This window comes from Oncorhynchus tshawytscha, linkage group LG09 (assembly GCF_018296145.1).
Source record: "Oncorhynchus tshawytscha isolate Ot180627B linkage group LG09, Otsh_v2.0, whole genome shotgun sequence".
Classification (NCBI taxonomy): Eukaryota; Metazoa; Chordata; class Actinopteri; order Salmoniformes; family Salmonidae; genus Oncorhynchus; species Oncorhynchus tshawytscha.
The window spans coordinates 15,556,638-15,579,200 of record NC_056437.1 but is presented as its reverse complement, the minus strand read 5'-3'; the positions used below and the strand labels follow the sequence as shown (position 1 = coordinate 15,579,200).

Below are 22,563 nucleotides of genomic sequence, written 5' to 3'. Positions count from 1 at the left end.
GCAAATCTGGTGCAGTCCATGAGGAGATGATACACTGCAGTACTTAATGCAGATGGTGGCCACACCAGATACTGACTGTTACTTTTGATTTTGACCGCCCCTTTGTTCAGGGACACATTATTCAATTTTTGTTAGTCACATGCCGGTGGAACTTGTTCAGTTCCTGTCTCAGTTGTTGAATCTTATGTTCATACAAATATTTACACGTTAAGTTTGCTGAAAATAAATGCAGTTGACAGTGAGAGGACATTTCTTTTTTTGATAAGTTTATATAATCCACATGTAGAACTAATACTGTAGCACTTTGTTCTAAAACTGTATCCGTACCCATTGAATGCAGTGATCTCAATATAGTGGCTATATCCAGGAAAGACAAGATTCCAAAAGCTGGGCCTAAAATAGTGTATAAGAGATCATACAAAATATTTAGCTGTGACTTATGTAGAAGTAAAAAATATTTGTTGGTCTGATGTGATTAATAAGAAGCATCCAGATGCTGCACTTAATGAATTTATGACATTGCTTCTTCCAATTATTGATAAACATGCCACCTGTCAAGAAACTGACTGTTAGAATTGTTAAGGATTTGATGAGGAATTGAAGAATGATGGTTGAAAGAGATGGGGCAAAAGGAGTGGTTAATAAGTCTGGCTGCACATCTCTTATTGAGATTTGAGAAATTATGTCACTTAATAGAAACTTATGAAGACAAGGTCAATGATAAAAATAATGATGGAAAATAACATGAGTACTTTAAATTCAATTATGGGCAGGAAGACACTCCTGTGAATTCTATGGTTTTTATTTGATTACTTGTAGTCTTTCATGTTGTTTGTCTGTAATTTTTGTAATGACTTGGTGCTGCCTATCTTGGCCAGGACACTCTGGAAAAATATATTTTAAATCTCAATGAGCCCTTTCTTGTTAAATAAAGGTTAAATACAGTGCATTGCGAAAGTATTCGGCCCCCTTGAACTTTGCGACCTTTTGCCACATTTCAGGCTTCCAACCTAAAGATATAAAACTGTATTTTTTTGTGAAGAATCAACAACAAGTGGGACACAATCATGAAGTGGAAATTACTCAGCCCCTTTACTTTCAGTGCAGCAAACTCTCTCCAGAAGTTCAGTGAGGATCTCTGAATGATCCAATGTTGACCTAAATGACTAATGATGATAAATACAATCCACCTGTGTGTAATCAAGTCTCCGTATAAATGCACCTGCACTGTGATAGTCTCAGAGGTCCGTTAAAAGCGCAGAGAGCATCATGAAGAACAAGGAACACACCAGGCAGGTCCGAGATACTGTTGTGAAGAAGTTTAAAGCCGGATTTGGATACAAAAAGATTTCCCAAGCTTTAAACATCCCAAGGAGCACTGTGCAAGCGATAATATTGAAATGGAAGGAGTATCAGACCACTGCAAATCTACCAAGACCTGGCCGTCCCTCTAAACTTTCAGCTCATACAAGGAGAAGACTGATCAGAGATGCAGCCAAGAGGCCCATGATCACTCTGGATGAACTGCAGAGATCTACAGCTGAGGTGGGAGACTCTGTCCATAGGACAACAATCAGTCGTATATTGCACAAATCTGGCCTTTATGGAAGAGTGGCAAGAAGAAAGCCATTTCTTAAAGATATCCATAAAAAGTGTCATTTAAAGTTTGCCACAAGCCACCTGGGAGACACACCAAACATGTGGAAGAAGGTGCTCTGGTCAGATGAAACCAAAATTGAACTTTTTGGCAACAATGCAAAACGTTATGTTTGGCGTAAAAGCAACACAGCTCATCACCCTGAACACACCATCCCCACTGTCAAACATGGTGGTGGCAGCATCATGGTTTGGGCCTGCTTTTCTTCAGCAGGGACAGGGAAGATGGTTAAAATTGATGGGAAGATGGATGGAGCCAATTACAGGACCATTCTGGAAGAAAACCTGATGGAGTCTGCAAAAGACCTGAGACTGGGACGGAGATTTGTCTTCCAACAAGACAATGATCCAAAACATAAAGCAAAATCTACAATGGAATGGTTCAAAAATAAACATATCCAGGTGTTAGAATGGCCAAGTCAAAGTCCAGACCTGAATCCAATCGAGAATCTGTGGAAAGAACTGAAAACTGCTGTTCACAAATGCTCTCCATCCAACCTCACTGAGCTCGAGCTGTTTTGCAAGGAGGAATGGGAAAAAATTCACTCTCTCGATGTGCAAAACTGACAGAGACATACCCCAAGCGACTTACAGCTGTAATCGCAGCAAAAGGTGGCGCTACAAAGTATTAACTTAAGGGGGCTGAATAATTTTGCACCCCCAATTTTTCAGTTTTTGATTTGTTAAAAAAGTTTGAAATATCCAATAAATGTCGTTCCACTTCATGATTGTGTCCCACTTGTTGTTGATTCTTCCCAAAAAAATACAGTTTTATATCTTTAGGTTGGAAGCCTGAAATGTGGCAAAAGGTCGCAAAGTTCAAGGGGGCCGAATACTTTCGCAAGGCACTGTAAATAAAACAATTTAACTCCATCTTCCATAAAATCAGATGGCTTATTCAACACAAAACCATTTAATGTTGCCAATTATTTTAATAATTACTTCATTGTCAAAGAGGGCAAACCTAGGCAGTAAATGCCAACCACGAACAGTTGAAAGAAAATAATGACAGAAAAGCATTGTAAGTTTGAATTTTGTAAAGTTAGTGTGGAAGAGGCGGAACAATTGTTATCGATCAATAATGACAAACCTCCTGGCATTGACAACTTCGATGGAAAGCTGACCTGCCACTGTCATTAAACAAATCCTGTGTCCATGTCTGCTGATGATTCAACCCTATATGGGCCAGCAACCACAGCTAGTGAAATCACTGCAACCCTAAACAAGGAGTTGGTCAGTTTTAGAATGGGAGGCCAGTAATAAACTGGTCCTGAAAATCTCAAAAACTAAGAGCATTGTATTTGGTACAAATCATTCCGTAAGTTCTAGACCTCAGCTGAATCTGGTAATTAATGGTTTGGCTGTTGAGCAGACTAAATTATTTGGTGTTATCTTAATATTGTAAATTGTCATGGTCAAAACATATTGATTCAATGGCTATAAAGATGGGGAGAGGTCTCTCCGTGGTAAAAAGATGCTCTGCTTTTTGACACCGCCATCCCCGAAGCAATAATATGCATGCTAGTCTCTCTTGGCTAAGTGTTGAGGAAAGACTGACTGCATGGCTTCTCGTTTTTATAAGGAAACACCAATGTGTTCGAAATGACAAATTGTTTGCATAATCAACTTACACACAGCACTTACCCCACCAGACATATTTTCAGTCGCCAGGTCCAGAACAAATTCAAAGAAACTTACAGTATTATATAGAGCCATGATTGCATGGAACTCCCTTCCATCTCATATAGGGAAAGTGAACAGCAAACCTGGTTTTAAAAAAACAAATAAAGCAACACCTCAGGGCACAATGCCTCTCCCCCATTTGACCTACTTGTTGCGTGTATGTACTAACATGTATGTGGAACTGAGTGCACACACACTACATGTTAATGTTTAAGTGTAAAGTCTTTTGTCTGTAATGTCTTTTTCGTTGGACCCCAGTAAGACTCGCTGTTGCCATTGGCGTCGGAGAATGGCGATCCTAATAAAAAAAGGCATCTTTCATCTACCTCCCTCGGGTGTGAGTTCTGAGGTGTCCCTTGATATGGCTGGACTGACTGAATCCTTTCCCACAGACAGGACAGGAGTAGGGTTTCTCCCCTGTGTGGACCCTCAGGTGGGTCTTCAGATGGGCAGACCGGTTGAAGCGTTTAGCACACACGTGGCAGCGGTACGGTCTCTCTCCCGTGTGGATGCGTTGGTGCTCCCTGAACCTGCCTGAGTAGCTGAAACTCTTGCCACACACACCACAGTGGAAGGGCTTCTCCTTATTGTGAGAACACAGGTGGACCTTGAGGTAACTGGTAGAGGTGAATGACTTCCAACAGACTGTGCAGAGGATTTGCCTGTGACTAGTGTCACCACTGTGTGGTACTGTGTGGGATAGCATGTGTGCATCCAATTGGGAAAGCTCACAGAACACGGCTCCACACTGAGTACATGAGTGTGTCTGGGTGTCCTCCTCTGGTCTCCTTTCTGGATCTCTCGGAACACTTTCAGTGTTCTCACTCTGTGTTCTAGAACAGTCTGGATTTACTGCAGAGAGGGACTGAGACTGAGGGGAGTCACTGGTTGGTTCTGATAGTGATACTCCATAGCCCTCTCCATCAGGTTCTGTTTTGATCTGTCCAGTTGTGTTGGTCGGTAGAGAGTACTTCTCTCTGTTCTCCACAGTTTGGAGAAGATGTGTGGACTGAGGTGGCTCCTGATCACAGTCACTTTTCACACAGGGAGGAATGGTTATGGAGTCTTCTTTGGTATCAGCCTCCGGCCCTTGAATCTGCTCTACCTCCTGACGGGTCCTGAGTTCACCCTGTTCCTCTTTAATCTGTATGTGCTCTGTGTCCCTCTGGCCCAGACTGGGGCTCCACTCCTGCTCACAGCGCTGTTGCTCAGGGGGAGTTTGCTGCTCTGAGACCCAAGAGACAATGGGCTGAGGAGCTGTGGGAAAGAAGACAATTTACATCAATGACAGCTGTTGACGCTTGATTAGCAAGACCACCATTGAGTGAGTTAGCTAGCTTGTTCTGGGAATGACATAGCTATGTCTCTGGCTGAATCCCATGTCATCTCTTCCCGTCACCCATCCATCCATTTGGGCATTCACGCGTACGTCTGCCATACACACAAGTGTACCAAAGCTGAGGGAGTGAAATTTATGGAGGGTGTAGTGCAGCGTTTCCCAAACTAGAGTTCGAAAAAAAGAAACAGACAAATTGAAATACTATCAAAAGTACTGTCAGACTGATTTGTAATAGACTGTCATATCCCCAATTTAAAAAGGTAAACATTGGCCGTTGATTACATCACTCTCTTTTTTTTATACATTGTGTGGTCGCGGAAAAGTGTTGATCAAAATGGGGTCGCAGGCCAAAATATTTTGGGAACCCCTGGTGTAGGATTTAATTAGACCCTCCGATAACCACCTGGATCAAGCCACGGCACTGCATTATTTGAGTGTGTTGTACCAGCGCATAGGCGGCCAGTGAGTTTGAAGTTAATTGTCACCATTAAAAATGCGCCTTTTGTAATAATGCATTCCATACATCATCACATTTGCAAACTTATGTTAGTTAGCCTGCTATTCCTAATGTGATGAAAAGATTGGATAGCCATAATTTTGGCTCATAATATATTTTTTTAAAAAGCATGGCTGAACGCGTAGAGTAGGGCACCATCGGAGAGCATTGGCCATATCCCCGATGAGCGCACACATTCACTCTATCATTGTTGGGTCAGTGCCACTTGAATGTTTATTTTTGGACAATAATTTCCTCCTCTATGGTAGATGGATGTCATTGTATTTGTTTCTCCCCTTCTTATAGGGCTATTATATGAATCAGACAAAGCTGTTAGCAGAGTAGGCTACCCTGAACCTTTTGTTATTTAAAAAATTATTCTGCTATGTCTCCAGTCATATAAAGCGTAGTAGAAAGGCATGAAATGTGTTTATAAAAATGCCAGATTTTTCCAGTTGAAAGGAGAAGAAACGTATCTGATATTGCTTATAGACTATCCAATAAGGTAGGCTATACTGTTCGCTCAATTAAGTTGAGAATTTTTATGACTAAAAGACAGTCTTTTCATGATCTTCTCTTTACAGCAATAGCCATTTGCTTTCCAAACTGTTTTCCCGCGATTGTAGGGTTGTCCCCGACTTTAAAAAAAAAAACTTTGCCGCCCGAGAGTTCAGTTCTTAAACTAATCGATGTTCGGAATGTTTTTAATCACATGCACGTGACCTATTGGGCCTGCCCTATAGCATATCATAATCACATCAATAAATTGGTTATAACAAACTCTGAACCGTAACACATCACAGCAAAATGGATGCAGAGGAGGTGACAAACTCGAAACGGGGGAATGTTTACTGGTTGCTAAGGAGGTAAAGGGGAAGTCAGATGTGTGGAATAAATTTGAGTAGTTGTGGAAAATACTGGAGATAAATAAAAAATAAGGTAAGGAGCAAGTGCTGTGTGCATATTATGTGTCAAACAGGTGCTGTTAGATTACAATGTAATTTTCTGACCGTTCAGAAACAATGAAAACAACAGTAAATAAATTCGAAGAGTACCAGAGAGTATGTAAAAAAAATAAAGCCTTAATTACAGCAAAGACTAAAAACAGTCGCACGCATTCGTGAATGCAATTGCCGAAATGGAGTGGTTTATTTATTGTTTATGCTAATTATTCAAGGGACGCTATATTTTGTTAAAGCAAAAATGCTTGATTGCATTTAAAATCATTGAATGACTCGTATGCTGTGCAATGACATTAACTAATTAACAATTGATTGATACAGTACCCTATATACAGTGCATTTGGAAAGTATTCAGACCATGACTTTGTCCACATTTTGTTACGTTACAGCCTAAATCAAAAATGTATTAAATTGTATTTTTCCTCAATTTAGACACAATAGCCCATAATGACAAAGCAAAAACAGGCTTTAAATTTTTTTTTACCCTATTTATCTAAGTATTCAGACCCTTTGCTATGAGACTCAAAATTTAGCTCAGGTGCATCCTGTTTCCATTGATCATCCTTGAGATGTTTCTACAACTTGCTTGGAGTCCACCTGTGGTAAATTCAATTGATTGGACATGATTTGGAAAGGCACACACCTGTCTATATATGGTCTCACAGTTGACAGTGCATGTCAGAGCAAAAACCAAGCCATGAGGTCAAAGGAATTGTCCTTAGAGCTCTGAGACAGGATTGTGTCAAGGCACAGATCTGGGGAAGGACACCAAAACATTTCTGCAGAACGGAAGGTGCACAAGAACACCACCAAGACTCTTCCTAGAGCTGGCTGCCCAGCCAATCTGAGCAATCAGGGGAGAAGGACCTTGGTCAGGGAGGTGACCAAGAACCCGATGGTCACTCTGACAGAGCTCCAGAGTTCCTCTGTGGGGATGGGAGACCCTTCTAGAAGGACAACCATCACTGCAGCACTCCACCAATCAGGTATTTATGGTAGAGTGGCCAGACGAATGCCACTCCTCACTAAAAGGCACATGAGAGCCCGCTTGGGGTTTGCCAAAAGGCACCTAAAGACTCTCAGACCATGAGAAACAAGATTCTGTGGTCTGATGTAGACAAAATTGAACTATTTGGCCTGAATGTCAAACGTCACGTCTGGAGGAAACCTGGCACCATCCCTACGGAGCAGAGTACATAGAGATCCTTGATGAAAACCTGCACCGGAGCACTCAGGACCTCAAACCAGGGTGAAGGTTCACCTTCAAACAGGACAATGATCCTAAGCACACAGCCAAGACTACGCATGAGTGGCTTCGTGACAAGTCTCTGAATGTCCTTGAGCAGCCAGAGGCCAGACTCTGGTCAAACATCTCTGGAGACTTGAAAATAGCTGTGCATCGACGCTCTTCATCCAACCTGACAGGGTCTGCAGAAAATAATGGGAGAAACTCCAAAAAACAGGTGTGCCTAGCTTGTAGCGTCATACCCAAGAAACCTGATGGCTGTAATTGCTGCCAAAGGGTCTGAATACTTATGTAAATGTGATATTTCCATTTTTTTTGTGTGTGCAAACATTTCTAAAAACCTGTTTTTGCTTTGTCATTATGGGGTATTGTGTGTAGATTGATGAGAAAAAAAACAATTTAATCAATTTTAGAATAAGGCTGTAACATAACAAAAATTTGAAAAAAGTCAAGGGGTCTGAATACTTTCCAAATGCCCTATATCTTGTTAAACAACAGGGGGATATATTCTTTTGAATTTCATGCATGTTTTATTATTTTAAAAAGTGGAACAGGAATTCCATCATTCAAGTCACAAGTGTGTCCTGAAGTTGATGGGTTTATTGTAGTGATGTGGGGGTTAGTTCATAACCAGCTGTCCACGCTGATATATTTGCAGTGTAGGCAGGTTTAGGGTCATGAAATATTGTGTGGATGAAGGACAGGCTGGTTGAATGAAGAGAAAACGATACATAAAAAAAATAACATTTTTGTACAATTTATTCTTGTACATTGAAGTTTTTCTTTCATTCTTTTTAGGGTTTCTGGCATTAGTACGTGAGCCTATAAGCTTCTGTGCAAAATAGCCTACACGCCAATCACCAAATGTTTTTTGTGAAGGGGCAGAAAAAGTTAGTTGATACACGGAGGATAAAAAGACAATGTCTGAGTTGAATTCAATAAGAGAAAAGCTTTAAAATTCAGAGTTGAAAATAACAAGAAGGCAGGGCAAGAAAAGTAATGAAAGATTTGGTGAAGTGGTAAAAGAGGATGATAGCCAGCACTGCTATCTTATGTGTGATCATTGTGAGGCGCTATAAAAATTTGAAGTCACAAGACGGGCACATCAAGGGAACTGTAGCCTACTGATCAGATGTTTTAAATGGAAACTGAAATCTGGACACTGACTGTAGATCTAACCTTTCACATAGCCTTAATATGAACTCCTGCGGAATTAAGCATTAATTGCAGTAAAATTATACAACAAATGTGAAATGACTCAGGAACAGGAGTGGAGAAATATGATTGATTTATTTCAGCATCTTGAGAGAATGTAAATGCACAGTCTGTAGAGGTGCTATCTTTATCGGCATCATGAAAGCTAATATTTCAACCACATAAAACATGCATCCAAGCCAAACTGAAATTGTATTAGAAACATGTTGGGTCATTTTCATAGCTTTCCATTTCCTTACAACCGGTCAATCTGATGTCATTTTAGTAACTTTACAAAACCTGTCCCGTTTTTTTGTTGAGTTGTTGCATTTTCTCACCAGTGCCTAAAGGTCTTTGCTCTACAAAAGAAGCAGAAGAGAACTTTACCAATGTCAACTAGATTGAAGCATTACATCTATCAATTGATGACATTCTGGTGAGCAAGGGTTTATTTAGTCTTATAGGGCAACATATAATGACAGAAGAGAAGCTACATGTATCTAATTATAGACAGTTCACTAACACATCAAGAGCTTGGGACTATAAGGTTATATCTGCAAGATGATGATTCTGAGATAATTGGCTTTAAAGTTCCAAACCCTCATTGGTTTAAATGGTGTCAGCTATTTTTATATTTGATTCTTTTAAGCTTATCAACATGGATTGGGGTATTTAGAGTACTATATAGGTAGAGATCATTGAACAGAACAAGGCTATGTCAACTCATTTTTGACAAAAATGCAGACAGAACTTTGTCCCAAGCTCTCGAAATAGCCTACCAAAATGTTGGAAATTGTAAGTAGAAACATATCTAAATTAGGCCCAAAAAATCCTGCACCAAATTGTTCCGCTGTCTCCAACTTACCATATTCGGAGAATGATTTTGTACCCTATTTGCAGATAATATTTTTTTAAAGCTCAAAAAGCAGTATTAGCAGTATGCAAATCAGGGAGCCAAATAAACGGCTCTTTCACCGACGCGATTCCCAACGTTCACCAAAAAGAGCCGTTCGTTCGCGAACGACCCATCACTAGTGCACGAGTGGGAACTCCGGTATTTCGCGCTGATGAAAGATAAGAGCCATATGTATCGAAAGCAATGTTTATTGAAGTTTCTAAACGTTAAAACAGCGTCCGGATTGTAGTTCACGTGAGGTAGTCGTGGGCGAAGCTAATGGCTGAAACTATAGGAGAAGCCTTCTGGCTGCTTACGAGTTTGAGAGCTAGGCATCCACCGTCTTTCTGCCCCACAGAGTCAACTATTGTAGAAAACAATGTAACTTTTCTAGCTGTTTAGCTAATTCGTGTAAATGAGAAGTACAGTAAAGTAATCTAGCTAGCTACATACCCGGTAAGACCGGTGTGATCAAGTGTTGTTTCAGGTATTGGTTTTCTCTCTTTGTCCGGGCTATTTCTTCCTGATACTCGGAGATCGTGTCTCCGACCACTCCAAGTATCTCCTCCGCAGCTTGCATCAAACGCTCAGTTAGATACACATTCAGATATTGTAATTTAGTCATCGTTGGACGATTATAGGAGGCAAAATATCTTCCCGAAATACACGCAGCTTGTTGTCAAACGTGAACGCTGTGCGCACGGAAGTGACGTCGGCACTCTAGTCACATTCACCATAGGAACGTCAAATTAATTGTTAATCTCTGTCACAGTGAACAGACACAATCACACAGGAAGAATTGAGCAGATTGATTATCTTCTTGGGCAGCTGCTGAATTTTCCTGTATGTGGTTACTGATAGGGGACACACACATTCCTAAGGAGTGTCTCTCTCTGAATTCAACCAGTAAAGCATTAATTATTACAGTTACAGTGCTTTGCAGTATATATATTTTTTTTAATGAATGGATACTTAATAATTCATTAAGTTTATTCAAAATAACCATTCATAGTATTGGTTAATCATATCAATAGGAATGTTTTGATAACAATGCAGTACTGACCATTACCTCATCCATGCAACGTTTTGCTGACACTGATTACAGTCTAATGCACAGTTTACATCGTGACGCATTTCAATACACTGTTTGTCATTTTCACGGAGTCTTACCCGCTGTTAGTGTGCTACCGCAGCCTGCATTCGGGGCGTTCCCATTGGTTCCTTCATGAACACCCCCCTCAAGCATCCCATTGGTTACAGCATGAACGCCCCCCCATCTCGAGCAGAACATTTCATCAGAGTTTCATACTGTACTGTCTTTGTCTTCATACTTGTGACACTTTTGAATGTGGGTCCTTCGCTCCTACCTGCCAAACACCTGCCCTCATGTCATTATCAGAACTAACGGGAAAACAGTGCCCGACAGGCGGGGACAAAGAACACTGTCTATCATCTACAGCTGGTTAACTAGCTACTGTTGTCGCCCCTGACCCTTCTTCTGTGGGGTTTATTGGCGGCTGGCATCCAATGTTATTGTGCATTAATGCCACCTACTGTACTGGAGCGCTCCTGCTTTCTGCCTGTCCTAGCTTTAAAATGTACCAATAGAAGTATAATGAGGGGTTTCTGCAGATTCCACAATTGCACCATTTTCTGCCCCGCTACTGAACGGACAACTGTAGAGTTTGTAGCAAGGTGGAGGAGAGCCTGTCTCTCAGAGACCAGATTTATTTTGGGAGGCTGCAAAGCAGCTAGCTAGCTAATAGCAATTTAATCAATTTTAGAATAAAGCTGTAACGTAACAACATTTTTAAAAAGTCAAGGGGTCTGAATACTTTCCGAATGCACAGTAGCTAGCTAAAAGCTAGGCTGAAGATACTGTATCTTCAACCAAGCCTAGCTTTTAGCTAGCTAGCTGCTCTACATTGCAAGTTAGCTTGACTTGATATAAAGTTAGAGAAACAAGTTGAGGAACAAGTAATTAAATATTATCCACTTAAAAAATATATTTATCCTGTATTGAATAATATTTGTATATTTAATGAGTGACAGGCTCTCCTGCATCTTGCGTTACACTTGTCCATTCAGTAGTGGGGCAAGACTCCGTGAAGATGACATATGGCGTAATGAAATATGTCTTGATGTAAACAAGGCATAACAGAAACAGATGCACTTACTCTACCTGCCAGCCATCAAGTGTACTGCAGGCAATATAACAGTCATGACCTTAGACATATTGCCTATCATTGACTTTGTGTACTTCTCTGAACAGGATCTAATAATGATAGGTTTTGAAAGCAACATTAAAATGTTAGGTGTTCATTTTCCAATCATCTTAGTGTAACCGATGTGAAATGGCTAGCTAGTTAGCGGTGGTGCGCGCTAATAGCATTTCAATCGGTGACATCACTCGCTTTGACACATTGAAGTAGTGGTTCCCCTTGCCACTACTTCAAGTGTGTGTGTGTGTGTGTGTGTGTGTACAGTACCAGTCAGAAGTTTGGACACACCTTCTCATTCAAGGGTTTTTCTTTATTTTTTATATTTTCTACATTGTAGAATAATAGTGAAGACATCAAAGCTATGAAATAACACATATTGAATCATGTAGTAACCAAAAAAGTGTTAAATCAAAATATATTTTATAACTGAGATTCTTAAAAGTAGCCACCCTTTGCCTTGATGACAGCTGTACACACTCTTGGCATTAGCTCACCAGTCAACCTACTGTGTACTGAACATTCATATTGCAATGTACAGCCTTACCTAATTTCATAGACCCAAGATCCATACATATCAGTCTAGTCAGTGACACCCACAGAACACAACTGTGAAGAGTTAACACAAACATTAAGGTCATAACTCTTATTGCAGGACTTTGACACCACTGTGAAATGACACTAATGTGAAATGAGCCACATTAGCTCACCAGTCAATGGGCTGAATAGTGAGGTGATTACCCACAGTGGTAGCAATGCACGGTTATAACATTTACAGAAAATACAGATATGCCAATAGGGGGGGTGGGGGGGGGGGGGGGGTGTTGCTTTCTATATTCAGAGCCACATTCCTGTAAAGCTAAGAGAAGATCTCATGTTAAACACAATTTAAGTAAAATGGCTACAGGGTCATCTGCCTCACCAAAATTCTTATGGGAAGATGCTATAGACCACCAAGTGCTAACAGTCAGTCATATTATCTGGATAATATGTGTGAAATGCTTGATAATATACATTTGAAGTCGGAAGTTTAAATATACTTAGGTTGGAGTCATTAAATCAAATCAAATGTATTTATATAGCCCTTCATACATCAGCTGATATCTCAAAGTGCTGTACAGAAACCCAGCCTAAACCCCAAACAGCAAGCAATGTAGGTGTTGAAGCACGTTGGCTAGGAAAAACTCCCTAGAAAGGCCAAAACCTAGGAAGAAACCTAGAGAGGAACCAGGCTATGAGGGGTGGCCAGTCCTCTTCTGGCTGTGCCGGGTGGAGATTATAACAGAACATGGCCAAGATGTTCAAATGTTCATAAATGACCAGCATGGTCAAATAATAGGTCTGGGACAGGTAGCACGTCCGGTGAACAGGTCAGGATTCCATAGCCGCAGGCAGAACAGTTGAAACTGGAGCAGCAGCACGGCAAGGTGGACTGGGGACAGCAAGGAGTCATCATGCCAGGTAGTCCTGAGGCATGGTCCTACGGCTCAGGTCCTCCGAGAGAGAGAAAGAAAGAGAGAAAGAGAGAATTAGAGAGAGCATACTTAAATTCACACAGGACACCGGATAAGACAGGAGAAGTACTCCAGATATAACAAACTGACCCTAGTCCCCCGACACATAAACCACTGCAGTATAAATACTGGAGTCTGAGACAGGAGGGGTCAGGAGACACTGTGGCCAGCACAGCCCCCACACCACGAGAGGGATATCTTCAACCACCAACTTACCATCCTGAGACAAGGCCGAGTATAGCCCACAAAGATCTCCGCCAAGGCACAACCCAAGGGGGGGGGGGTGCCAACTCAGACTGGAAGATCATATCAGTGACTCAACCCACTCAAGTGACACACCCCTCCTAGGGACGGCATGAAAGAGCACCAGTAAGCCAGTGACTCAGCCCCTGTAATAGGGTTAGAGGCAGAGATTCCCAGTGGAAAGAGGGGAACCGGCCAGGCAGAGACAGCAATGGCAGTTCGTTGCTCCAGATCCTTTCCGTTCATCTTCGCACTCCTGGGCCAGACTACACTCAATCATATGACCCACTGAAGAGATGAGTCTTCAGTACAGACTTAAAGGTTGAGACCGAGTTTGCGTCTCTCACATGGGTAGGCAGTCCATTCCATAAAAATGGAGCTCATTATGAGAAAGCCCTGCCTCCAGCTGTTTGCTTAGAAATTCTAGGGACAATTAGGAGGCCTGCGTCTTGTGACCGTAGCGTACGTGTAGGTATGTACGGCAGGACCAAATCAGAGAGATAGGTAGGAGCAAGCCCATGTAATGTTTTGTAGGTTAGCAGTAAAACCTTGAAATCAGCCCTTGCCCTGACATGAAGCCAGTGTAGGGAGGCTAGCACTGGAGTAATATGATCACATTTTTTGGTTCTAGTCAGGATTCTAGCAGCCGTATTTAACACTAACTGAAGTGTATTTAGTGCTTTATCCGGGTAGCGGGAAAGTAGAGCATCGCAGTAGTCTAACCTAGAAGTAACAAAAGCATGGATACATTTTTCTGCATCATTTTTGGACAGAAAGTTTCTGATTTTTGCAATGTTACGTAGATGGAAAAAAGCTGTCTTTGAAACATTCTTGATATGTTCGTCAAAAGAGAGATCAGGGTCCAGAGTTATGCCGAGGTCCTTCACAGTTTTATTTGAGTCGACTGTACAACCATTAAGAGTAATTGTCAGATTCAACAGATGATCTCTTTGTTTCTTGGGACCAAATGCTTGCATCTCTGTTTTGTCCGAGTTTAAAAGTAGAACGTTTGCAGCCATCCACTTCCTTATGTATGAAACATAAGCGCGGGCAATTTTGGGGCTTCACCATGTTTCATTGAAATGTACAGCTGTGTGTCATCCACATAATTAACAAAGTTAACATTATGTTTTCGAATGACATTCCCAAGAGATAAAATATACAGTGAAAACAATAGTGGTCCTAAAATGGAACCTTGAAGAACACCGAAATTTACAGTTGATTTGTCAGAGGACAAACCATTCACAGAGACAAACTGATATCTTTCCGACAGATAAGATCTAAACCAGGCCAGAACTTGTCCGTATATACAAATTTTGGTTTCCAATCTCTCCAAAAGAATGTGGTGATCAATGATATCAAAAGCAGCACTAAGGTCAAGGAGCGTGAGGATAGATGCAGAGCCTCGGTCTGATGCCATTAAAAGGTAATATACCACCTTCACAAGTGCAGTCTCAGTGCTATGATGGGGTCTAAAACCAGACTGAAGCATTTCGTATACATTGTTTGTCTTCAGGAAGGCAGTGAGTTGCTGCGCAACAGCCTTTTCTAAACATTTTGAGAGGAATGGATGATTTGATATAGGCCGATAGTTTTTTATATTTTCTGGGTCAAGGTTTGGCTTTTTCAAGAGAGGCTTTATTACTGCCACTTTTAGTGAGTTTGGTACACATCCGGTGGATAGAGAGACATTTATTATGTTCAACATAGGAGGGCCATGCACAGGAAGCAGCTCTTTCAGTAGTTTAGTTGGAATAGGGTCCAGTATGCAGCTTGAAGGTTTAGAGACCATTATTATTTTCATCATTGTGCCAATAGATACAGTATAGTACTAAAACACTTGAGTGTCTCTCTTGATCCTAGGTCATGGCAGAGTTGTGCAGACTCAGTACAACTGAGCTTTGAAGGAATACGCAGATTTAAAGAGGAGTCTGTAATTTGCTTTCTAATAATCATGATCTGAAGTGAAAGGCATCCTCTCTTGGGGAATGCTGCTGTTTAGTTAGCTTTGCGACAGTATCAAAAATACATTTCAGATTGTTCTTATTTTCCTCAATTAAGTTTGAAAAATAGGATGATCGAGCAGCAGTAGGGGCTCTTCGATACTGCACGTTACTGTCTTTCCAAGCTAGTCGGAATACTTCCAGTTTGGTGTGGTGCCATTTCCGTTCCAATTTTCTGGAAGCTTGCTTCAGAGCTCGGGTATTTTCTGTATACCAGGGAGCTAGTTTCTTATGAGAAATGTTTTTAGTTTTTAGGGGTGCAACTGCATCTAGGGTATTGCGCAAGGTTAAATTGAGTTCCTCAGTTAGGTGGTTAACTGATTTTTGTCCTCTGACGTCCTTGGGTAGGCAGAGGGAGTCTGGAAGGGCATCAAGGAATCTTTGTGTTGTCTGTGAATTTATAGCACGACTTTTGATGCTCCTTGGTTGGGGTCTGAGCAGATTATTTGTTGCAATTGCAAACGTAATAAAATGGTGGTCCGATAGTCCAGGATTATGAGGAAAAACATTGAGATCCACAACATTTATTCCATGGGACAAAACTAGGTCCAGAGTATGACTGTGACAGTGAGTAGGTCCAGAGACATGTTGGACAAAACCCAATGAGTCGATGATGGCTCCGAAAGCCTTTTGAAATGGGTCTGTGGACTTTTCCATGTGAACAATAAAGTCACCAAAAATTAGAATATTATCTGCTATGAATACAAGGTCCGATAGGAATTCAAGGAACTCAATGAGGAATGGCCCAGGAGGCCTGTATATGGCCCAGGAGGCCTGTAAACAGTAGCTATAAAAATTGATTGAATAGGCTACATAGATTTCATGAATAGTAGCTCAAAAGACAAAAACTTCATTTTTTTGTGTAAATGTAAATTTACTATCGTAAATGTTAGCAACACCTCCGCCTTTGCGGGATGCACGGGGGATATGGTCACTAGTGTAACGAGGAGGTGAGGCCTCATTTAACACAGTAAATTCATCAGGCTTAAGCCATGTTTCAGTCAGGCCAATCACATCAAGATTATGATCAGTGATTAGTTCATTGACTATAATTGCACTTCACAAAATAGATGGCATCACGAGGATGGAAAATTATGAGGATATATTGAAGCAACATCTCAAGACATTGAAGCTTGATCGCAAATGGGTCTTCCAAATGGACAATGACCCCAAGCATACTTCCAAAGTTGTGGCAAAATGGCTTAAGGACAACAAAGTGAAGGTATTGGAGTGGCCATCACAAAGCCCTGACCTCAATCCTGTAGAACATTTGTGGGCAGAACTGAAAAAGCATGTGTGAGTAAGGAGGCCTACAAACCTGACTCAGTTACACCAGCTCTGTCAGGAGGAATGGGCCAAAATTCACCCAACTTATTGTGGGAAGTTAGTGGAAAGCTGCCTGAAACGTTTGACCCAAGTTAAACAATTTAAAGGCAATGCTACCAAATACTAATTGAGTGTACGTAAACTTCTGACCAACTGGGAATGTGATGAAAATAATACAAGCTGAAATAAGTCATTCTCTCTACTATTATTCTGACATTTCACATCCTTAAAATAAAGTGGTGATCCTAACTGACCTAAGACAGGGAATTTTTACTAGGATTAAATGTCAGGAATTGTGAAAACGGAGTTTGGCCTCTAGGTCATCAGGCTGCTGATTATTTCGCACACCTGTAACCATCGTCTCGCGCACCTGCACTTCATGACACTCACCTGGGCTCCATCACCTCCTTGATTATCTTCCCGATATCTGTTACTCCCCTTGGTTCTTTCCTCAGGTGTTTTTGACTCTGTTTTATGTTAGTGCGTTGTTTGCATTTCGTATTCATTGTTTATTTTATTTATTAAACAATCACTACCTGAACTTGCTTGCTGACTCTCAGCGCACTCGTTACATACTGGCTCAAATAGCCAACCAATCAGCCTGTTAACAACCCTTTGGAAACTTTTGGAAAAAATTGTTTGACCAGATACAATGCTATTTTACAGTGAACAAATTTCCAACAGACTTTCAGCATGCTTATAGGGAAAGACATTCAACTTACACAAATTACTGATGATTGGCTGAGAGAAATTGATAATAAAAAGATTGTGGGGGCTGTTCTGTTAGACTTCAGTGCGGCATTTGGCATTATTGATCATAGTCTGCTGCTTGAAAAATGTATGTGTTATGGCTTTACACCCCATGCTATATTGTGGACAAAGACTTACCTGTATAACAGAACACAGAGGGATGTTCTTTAATGAAAGCCTCTCCAACGTAATCCAGGTATAATCAGGAATTCCCCAGGACAGCTGTCTAGGCCCCTTACTTTTTTCAAACTTTACTAACAACATGCCACTGTCTTTGAGTAAAGTCAAAGACTTTAAAATGCAAATCAATTTATAACATTTTTGACATGCGTTTTTCTGGATTTTTGTTGTTGTTATTCTGTCTCTCACTGTTCAAATAAACCTACCATTAAAATTATAGACTGATCATTTCTTTGTCAGTGGGCACACGTACAAAATCAGCAGGGGATCAAATACTTTTTTCCCTCACTGTACACATCAGCTACTACAGCGAATGAAATGACTGCAACACTTAACAAAGAGCTGCAGTTAGGTTCAGAATGGGTGGAAAGGAATAAGTTAGTCCTAAATATTTCAAAAATTAAAAGCATTGTATTTGGGACAAATAATTCCCTAAACCTCAACTAAATCTTGTAATAAATAATGTGGAAATTGAGTAAGTTGAGGTGACTAAACTGCTTGAAGTAGCCCTGGATTGTAAACTGTCATGGTCAAAACATGTTGACACAACAGTAGCTAAGATGGGGAGAAGTCTGTCCGTAATGAAGTGCAGCTCTGCCTTCTTAACAACACTATCAACAAGGAAGGTCCTACTGGCCCTAGTTTTGTCGCACCTGGACTACTGTTCAGTCGTGTGGTCAGGTGCCACAAAGAGGGACTTAGGAAAATGACAATTGGCTCAGAACAGGGCAGCACAGCTGGCCCTTAAATGTACACAGCGAGCTAACATTAATTATATGTATGTCAATCTCTCATGGCTCAAAGTGGAGGAGAAATTGACTTCATCACTACTTTTTTTGTAAGAGTGTTGACAAGCTGAATGCTCCGAGTTGTCTGTTTATACCACTAGCACACAGCTCGGACACCCACGCATACCCCACAAGACATGCCACCTCTTCACAATTCCCAAGTCCAGAACAGACTATGGTAGTTGCACAGTACTACATAGAGCCATGACTAAATGGAAGTCCATTTCACATCAGGTAACTGATGCAAGGAGTAGAATCAGATTTTAAAAACAGATAGAAATACACCTTATGGAACAGCGGGCACTGTGAAGAGACATACACATACTGGTACAGATGCATACGCACACACATGCTAGCACACGCACTCTACACACGTACATTGTAATATTGTTGTATGGTGGTATTGTACATTTTGTATTGTAGATATGTAGTGGTGTAATAATGTTACACTGTTTTATATTTTGTTTTATGTGTAATGTAAATGCCTTAACCTTTCTGGGATATGTGGAACGCTAGTGTCCCACCTGGCCAAAAGCCAGGGAAAATGCAGAGCGCCAAATTCAAATTAATTACTATAAAAATCAAACTTTCATTAAATCACACATGCAAGACAGCAAATTAAATTCACTTGTTGTGAATCCAGCCAACATGTCAGATTTCAAAAAGGCTTTTCGGCGAAAGCAAACTATGTTATTATCTGAGGATAGCACCTCCGTAAACAAAGAGAGAAACCATATTTCTTTCCTGCAGGCGCGACACAAAACGCAGAAATAAAAATATAATTCATGGCTTACCTTTGATGAGCTTCTTTTGTTGGCACTCCAATATGTCCCATAAACATCACAAATGGTCCTTTTATTCGATTAATTCAGTCGATATATATCCAAAATGTCCATTTAATTGGCGCGTTTGATCCAGAAAAACACCGGTTCCAACTTGCGCAACGTAAAACTAACCTGTCTCACGACGGTCTAAACCCAGCTCACGTTCCCTATTAGTGGGTGAACAATCCAACGCTTGGTGAATTCTGCTTCACATTGATAGGAAGAGCCTACATCGAAGGATCAAAAAGTGTCGTCAAAAGTTACTTGTAAACTTTGCCAAAAAATTTCAAACTACTTTTGTAATACAACTGTAGGTATTTTTTAACGTAAATAATCAATACAATTGAAGACGGGATGATCTGTGTTCAATACAGGAAGAAAACAAACAGTAGCTAGCTTTCTGGTCACGCACCTCTATCTAACAGTACACTTCAAGTGACCCTCAAGATGGCCGTACTTCTTCATTACACAAAGGAATAACCTCAACCAATTTCTAAAGACTGTTGACATCCAGTGGAAGTGATAGGAACTGCAAGAAGGTCCCTTAGAAATCTGGATTCACAATGAAAATCCATTGAAAAGAGAGTGATCTAAAAAATGGGGATGAGTAGCAGGCAGTTTAATTTGGGCATGCATTTCATCTGGACGTGAAAATAATGCCCCCTGTCACCAAGAAGTTAATGTGTTAGGACTCCAGGAAGAGTAGCTGCTGCCTTGGATAATGGTGATCCCTAATAAATACTTTTCATTGATTGTCATAACATTAAAATAAGTGATAATTATTCTAAAAAGATCTGGCCTTTTAATTTGTGTTCAAATTCAGGTGTTGATTTGATCAAAATAACCAAATCATACAAAACATGCATTTATCGCTTATTCTCAATCAATTATTCATGGGTTGTCAACGAAACATCAAACTAAATCCAAATTATTCAAACGCTTAATGGAACTGAAGCCGTCACTGCCATACAAGTTTTAGCTTTGCAAATGGTGTTACACAATTACCTGCCGGTGACTCTTAGCACACCATCTCACAGCCGTCTCATAGAGACAAACATTTTAACTGGCTCTTCCCACCTCTGGCCCTAACCAAACCGATTGGTTGCTAGGGACCAGCTTGCCAGGTGCCTTATCACACCGTGGGGTCAGCCATTCAAAGGCAGTCATCTTGGGTTCCAGATCTCAATTACTGCCGCCCCTGTGTCTTCTTCAAGCGATTGCAGAGAGAGCATCAAGCTCATACTCCTTTTCCCAGGCCAAAACAACAGTATTCATATCTTGAAATGTGGGATTGTGTGTAAATTAAGTAGAGGGAGGAACATTGTATTTGTGTATATTACTGCTGGTCACAGACCAGCAAAATAAGGAGAGCCAGGTTACTCTTTCAAATGGTGTGTAATTACTGAGCGCAGTAGTGTGCAATTATTGATGTACATAATGTATAGGTCCCCTTGTCTGTCCAGTGCCCTGACCACTGTTTTGTTTCAAGGTACTTATGGAGACAACACCTGTTCCCGAGACATAACACCACAACCCTGAAGACCTCCACCTGGCCACCACATTGAAGCTCGCTCAGAACAAGCTGCAGAAGTCAAGATTCATTTGGTTAAGTAGGAAATGCTGTATCCCTCATCCTACACATTTTAATGGACCAGTGTATCTGTAGACCAGGGTATCTGTAGACCAGAGTATCTGTAGACCAGAGTATCTGTAGTGGGATTTGGTTTGTTAGTGTCACGTAGAGTAGGCCAGATGGCTAAACTGGATAACCTAACCTCTATAAAAATAAAAAGATGGCGGAACCGCAAAAGTTCTTCTGTGCAAAGGTGTTTATTTACAATTGATTCCGGAACAGAAAACAACAGTACTGCCATCAACGTCTACCTTATGGGACAGCTTAACAACAATGCTGCCCCATCCACAGCTCAATCCAAAAAATCCCCCTTAGAGACTGGAGAGAGGCTCCTTTTGTAGGGCTAGCCCCTCCCCTCAGAACAATTAACCCTAATTAATTAATCAATTAACAATACAAACCTACATTTTCCATGAACTAAACATACTCAAGGATATACATTGCAACACGGTTTTAAACAATATCACAACATAACATTTACAACATTACATCACTACTGACAATATCTTTCAATATGCCCATATGCATTAATGAGCCATTTGGGACAGGCACTATAAAGCCAACCCAATTCCCTTAGCTCGGGTCCTTTTCCAGCATACCCAGAAGCTAGAGATGGAGAGAGAGGAACAGAACAAACAAACAATGCGCTCATCCACAACATTGATAAGTATAATAATTATTGTATCTCTCAAATATGAACATTGACAAGTGTGAAATGCATGCACCAAGACAGAAGTTAAATTGTGTGTCGACCCACATTGTTAACTTATGGTATAATGGCGCAGGGAGGAGTGATGAATATGTGTGTGCGTTAAAGAACCAAATGCTGCCCGCGGCCAGTGACGGACTTCTACGTCACATTACCTTCCTCCTCTCCTGAAGCGACCATGTTCGGGAGCCTTGATAGGTAGTCCGCAGTAACGTTCTCTTTTCCTGCCTTGTGACGGACACAGAACCTGAAGGGCTGGAGCTCCAGATACCACCTGGTCACACGAGAATTCCGGTCCTTCATGGTCTGGATCCAGGTCAGTGCTCTGTGGTCCGTGTGCAGGTCAAATTCCCTCCCAAGAAGGTAGTAACGGAGGCTATCTAGGGCCCACTTTATAGCCAGGCATTCCTTTTCGATTGTAGAATACCTGGTTTCCCTGGGCAACAGCTTCCGACTCAGGTACAGCACAGGAAGCTCTTCTCTTGGCTCCCCTTGGGCCAGTACAGCTCCAATTCCTACAGCCGAAGCGTCCACCTGCACGAGAAATCTCTTCTTAAAATCAGGGGTCTGGAGAACAGGGAATGAGCACAGTCGTTTTTTCAGTGTCATGAAGGCTTCCTCACACTCCTCAGTCCACTTCACAGGGTTGCTGGCCCCCTTCGAAGTGAGGTTGGTCAGAGGGACAGCGATGGTCGAAAACTGTGGAATGAATCTCCGGTACCACCCTGCCAGACCTAGGAAGGACTTCACCTGTGTCTTGGTTCTGGGTTGAGGGCTATTCCTGATGGACTCCACTTTCTCCACCTGAGGCCGAACTTCACCCTTACCCAGCTGGTAACCCAGGTACTTTGTCTCCTGTTTCGCCCACTCACACTTCAGGAGGTTAAGCGTGAGGCCTGCTTC

General features: G+C 41.3%; 1 protein-coding gene across 1 annotated transcript; it reads right to left on the bottom strand.

The window, feature by feature from the left end:
- Positions 1 to 2,475: 2,475 nt before the first annotated feature.
- LOC112257424 (zinc finger and SCAN domain-containing protein 2) lies at positions 2,476 to 10,186 on the bottom strand. Its single transcript, XM_024430964.2, has 2 exons — positions 9,925 to 10,186; positions 2,476 to 4,596 (listed from the first exon to the last, which is right to left on the bottom strand). The coding sequence occupies exons 1-2, from the start codon at positions 10,094 to 10,096 to the stop codon at positions 3,662 to 3,664; spliced, it is 1,107 nt and encodes a 368-aa protein (XP_024286732.2). The 5' UTR covers positions 10,097 to 10,186; the 3' UTR covers positions 2,476 to 3,661.
- Positions 10,187 to 22,563: the final 12,377 nt, after the last annotated feature.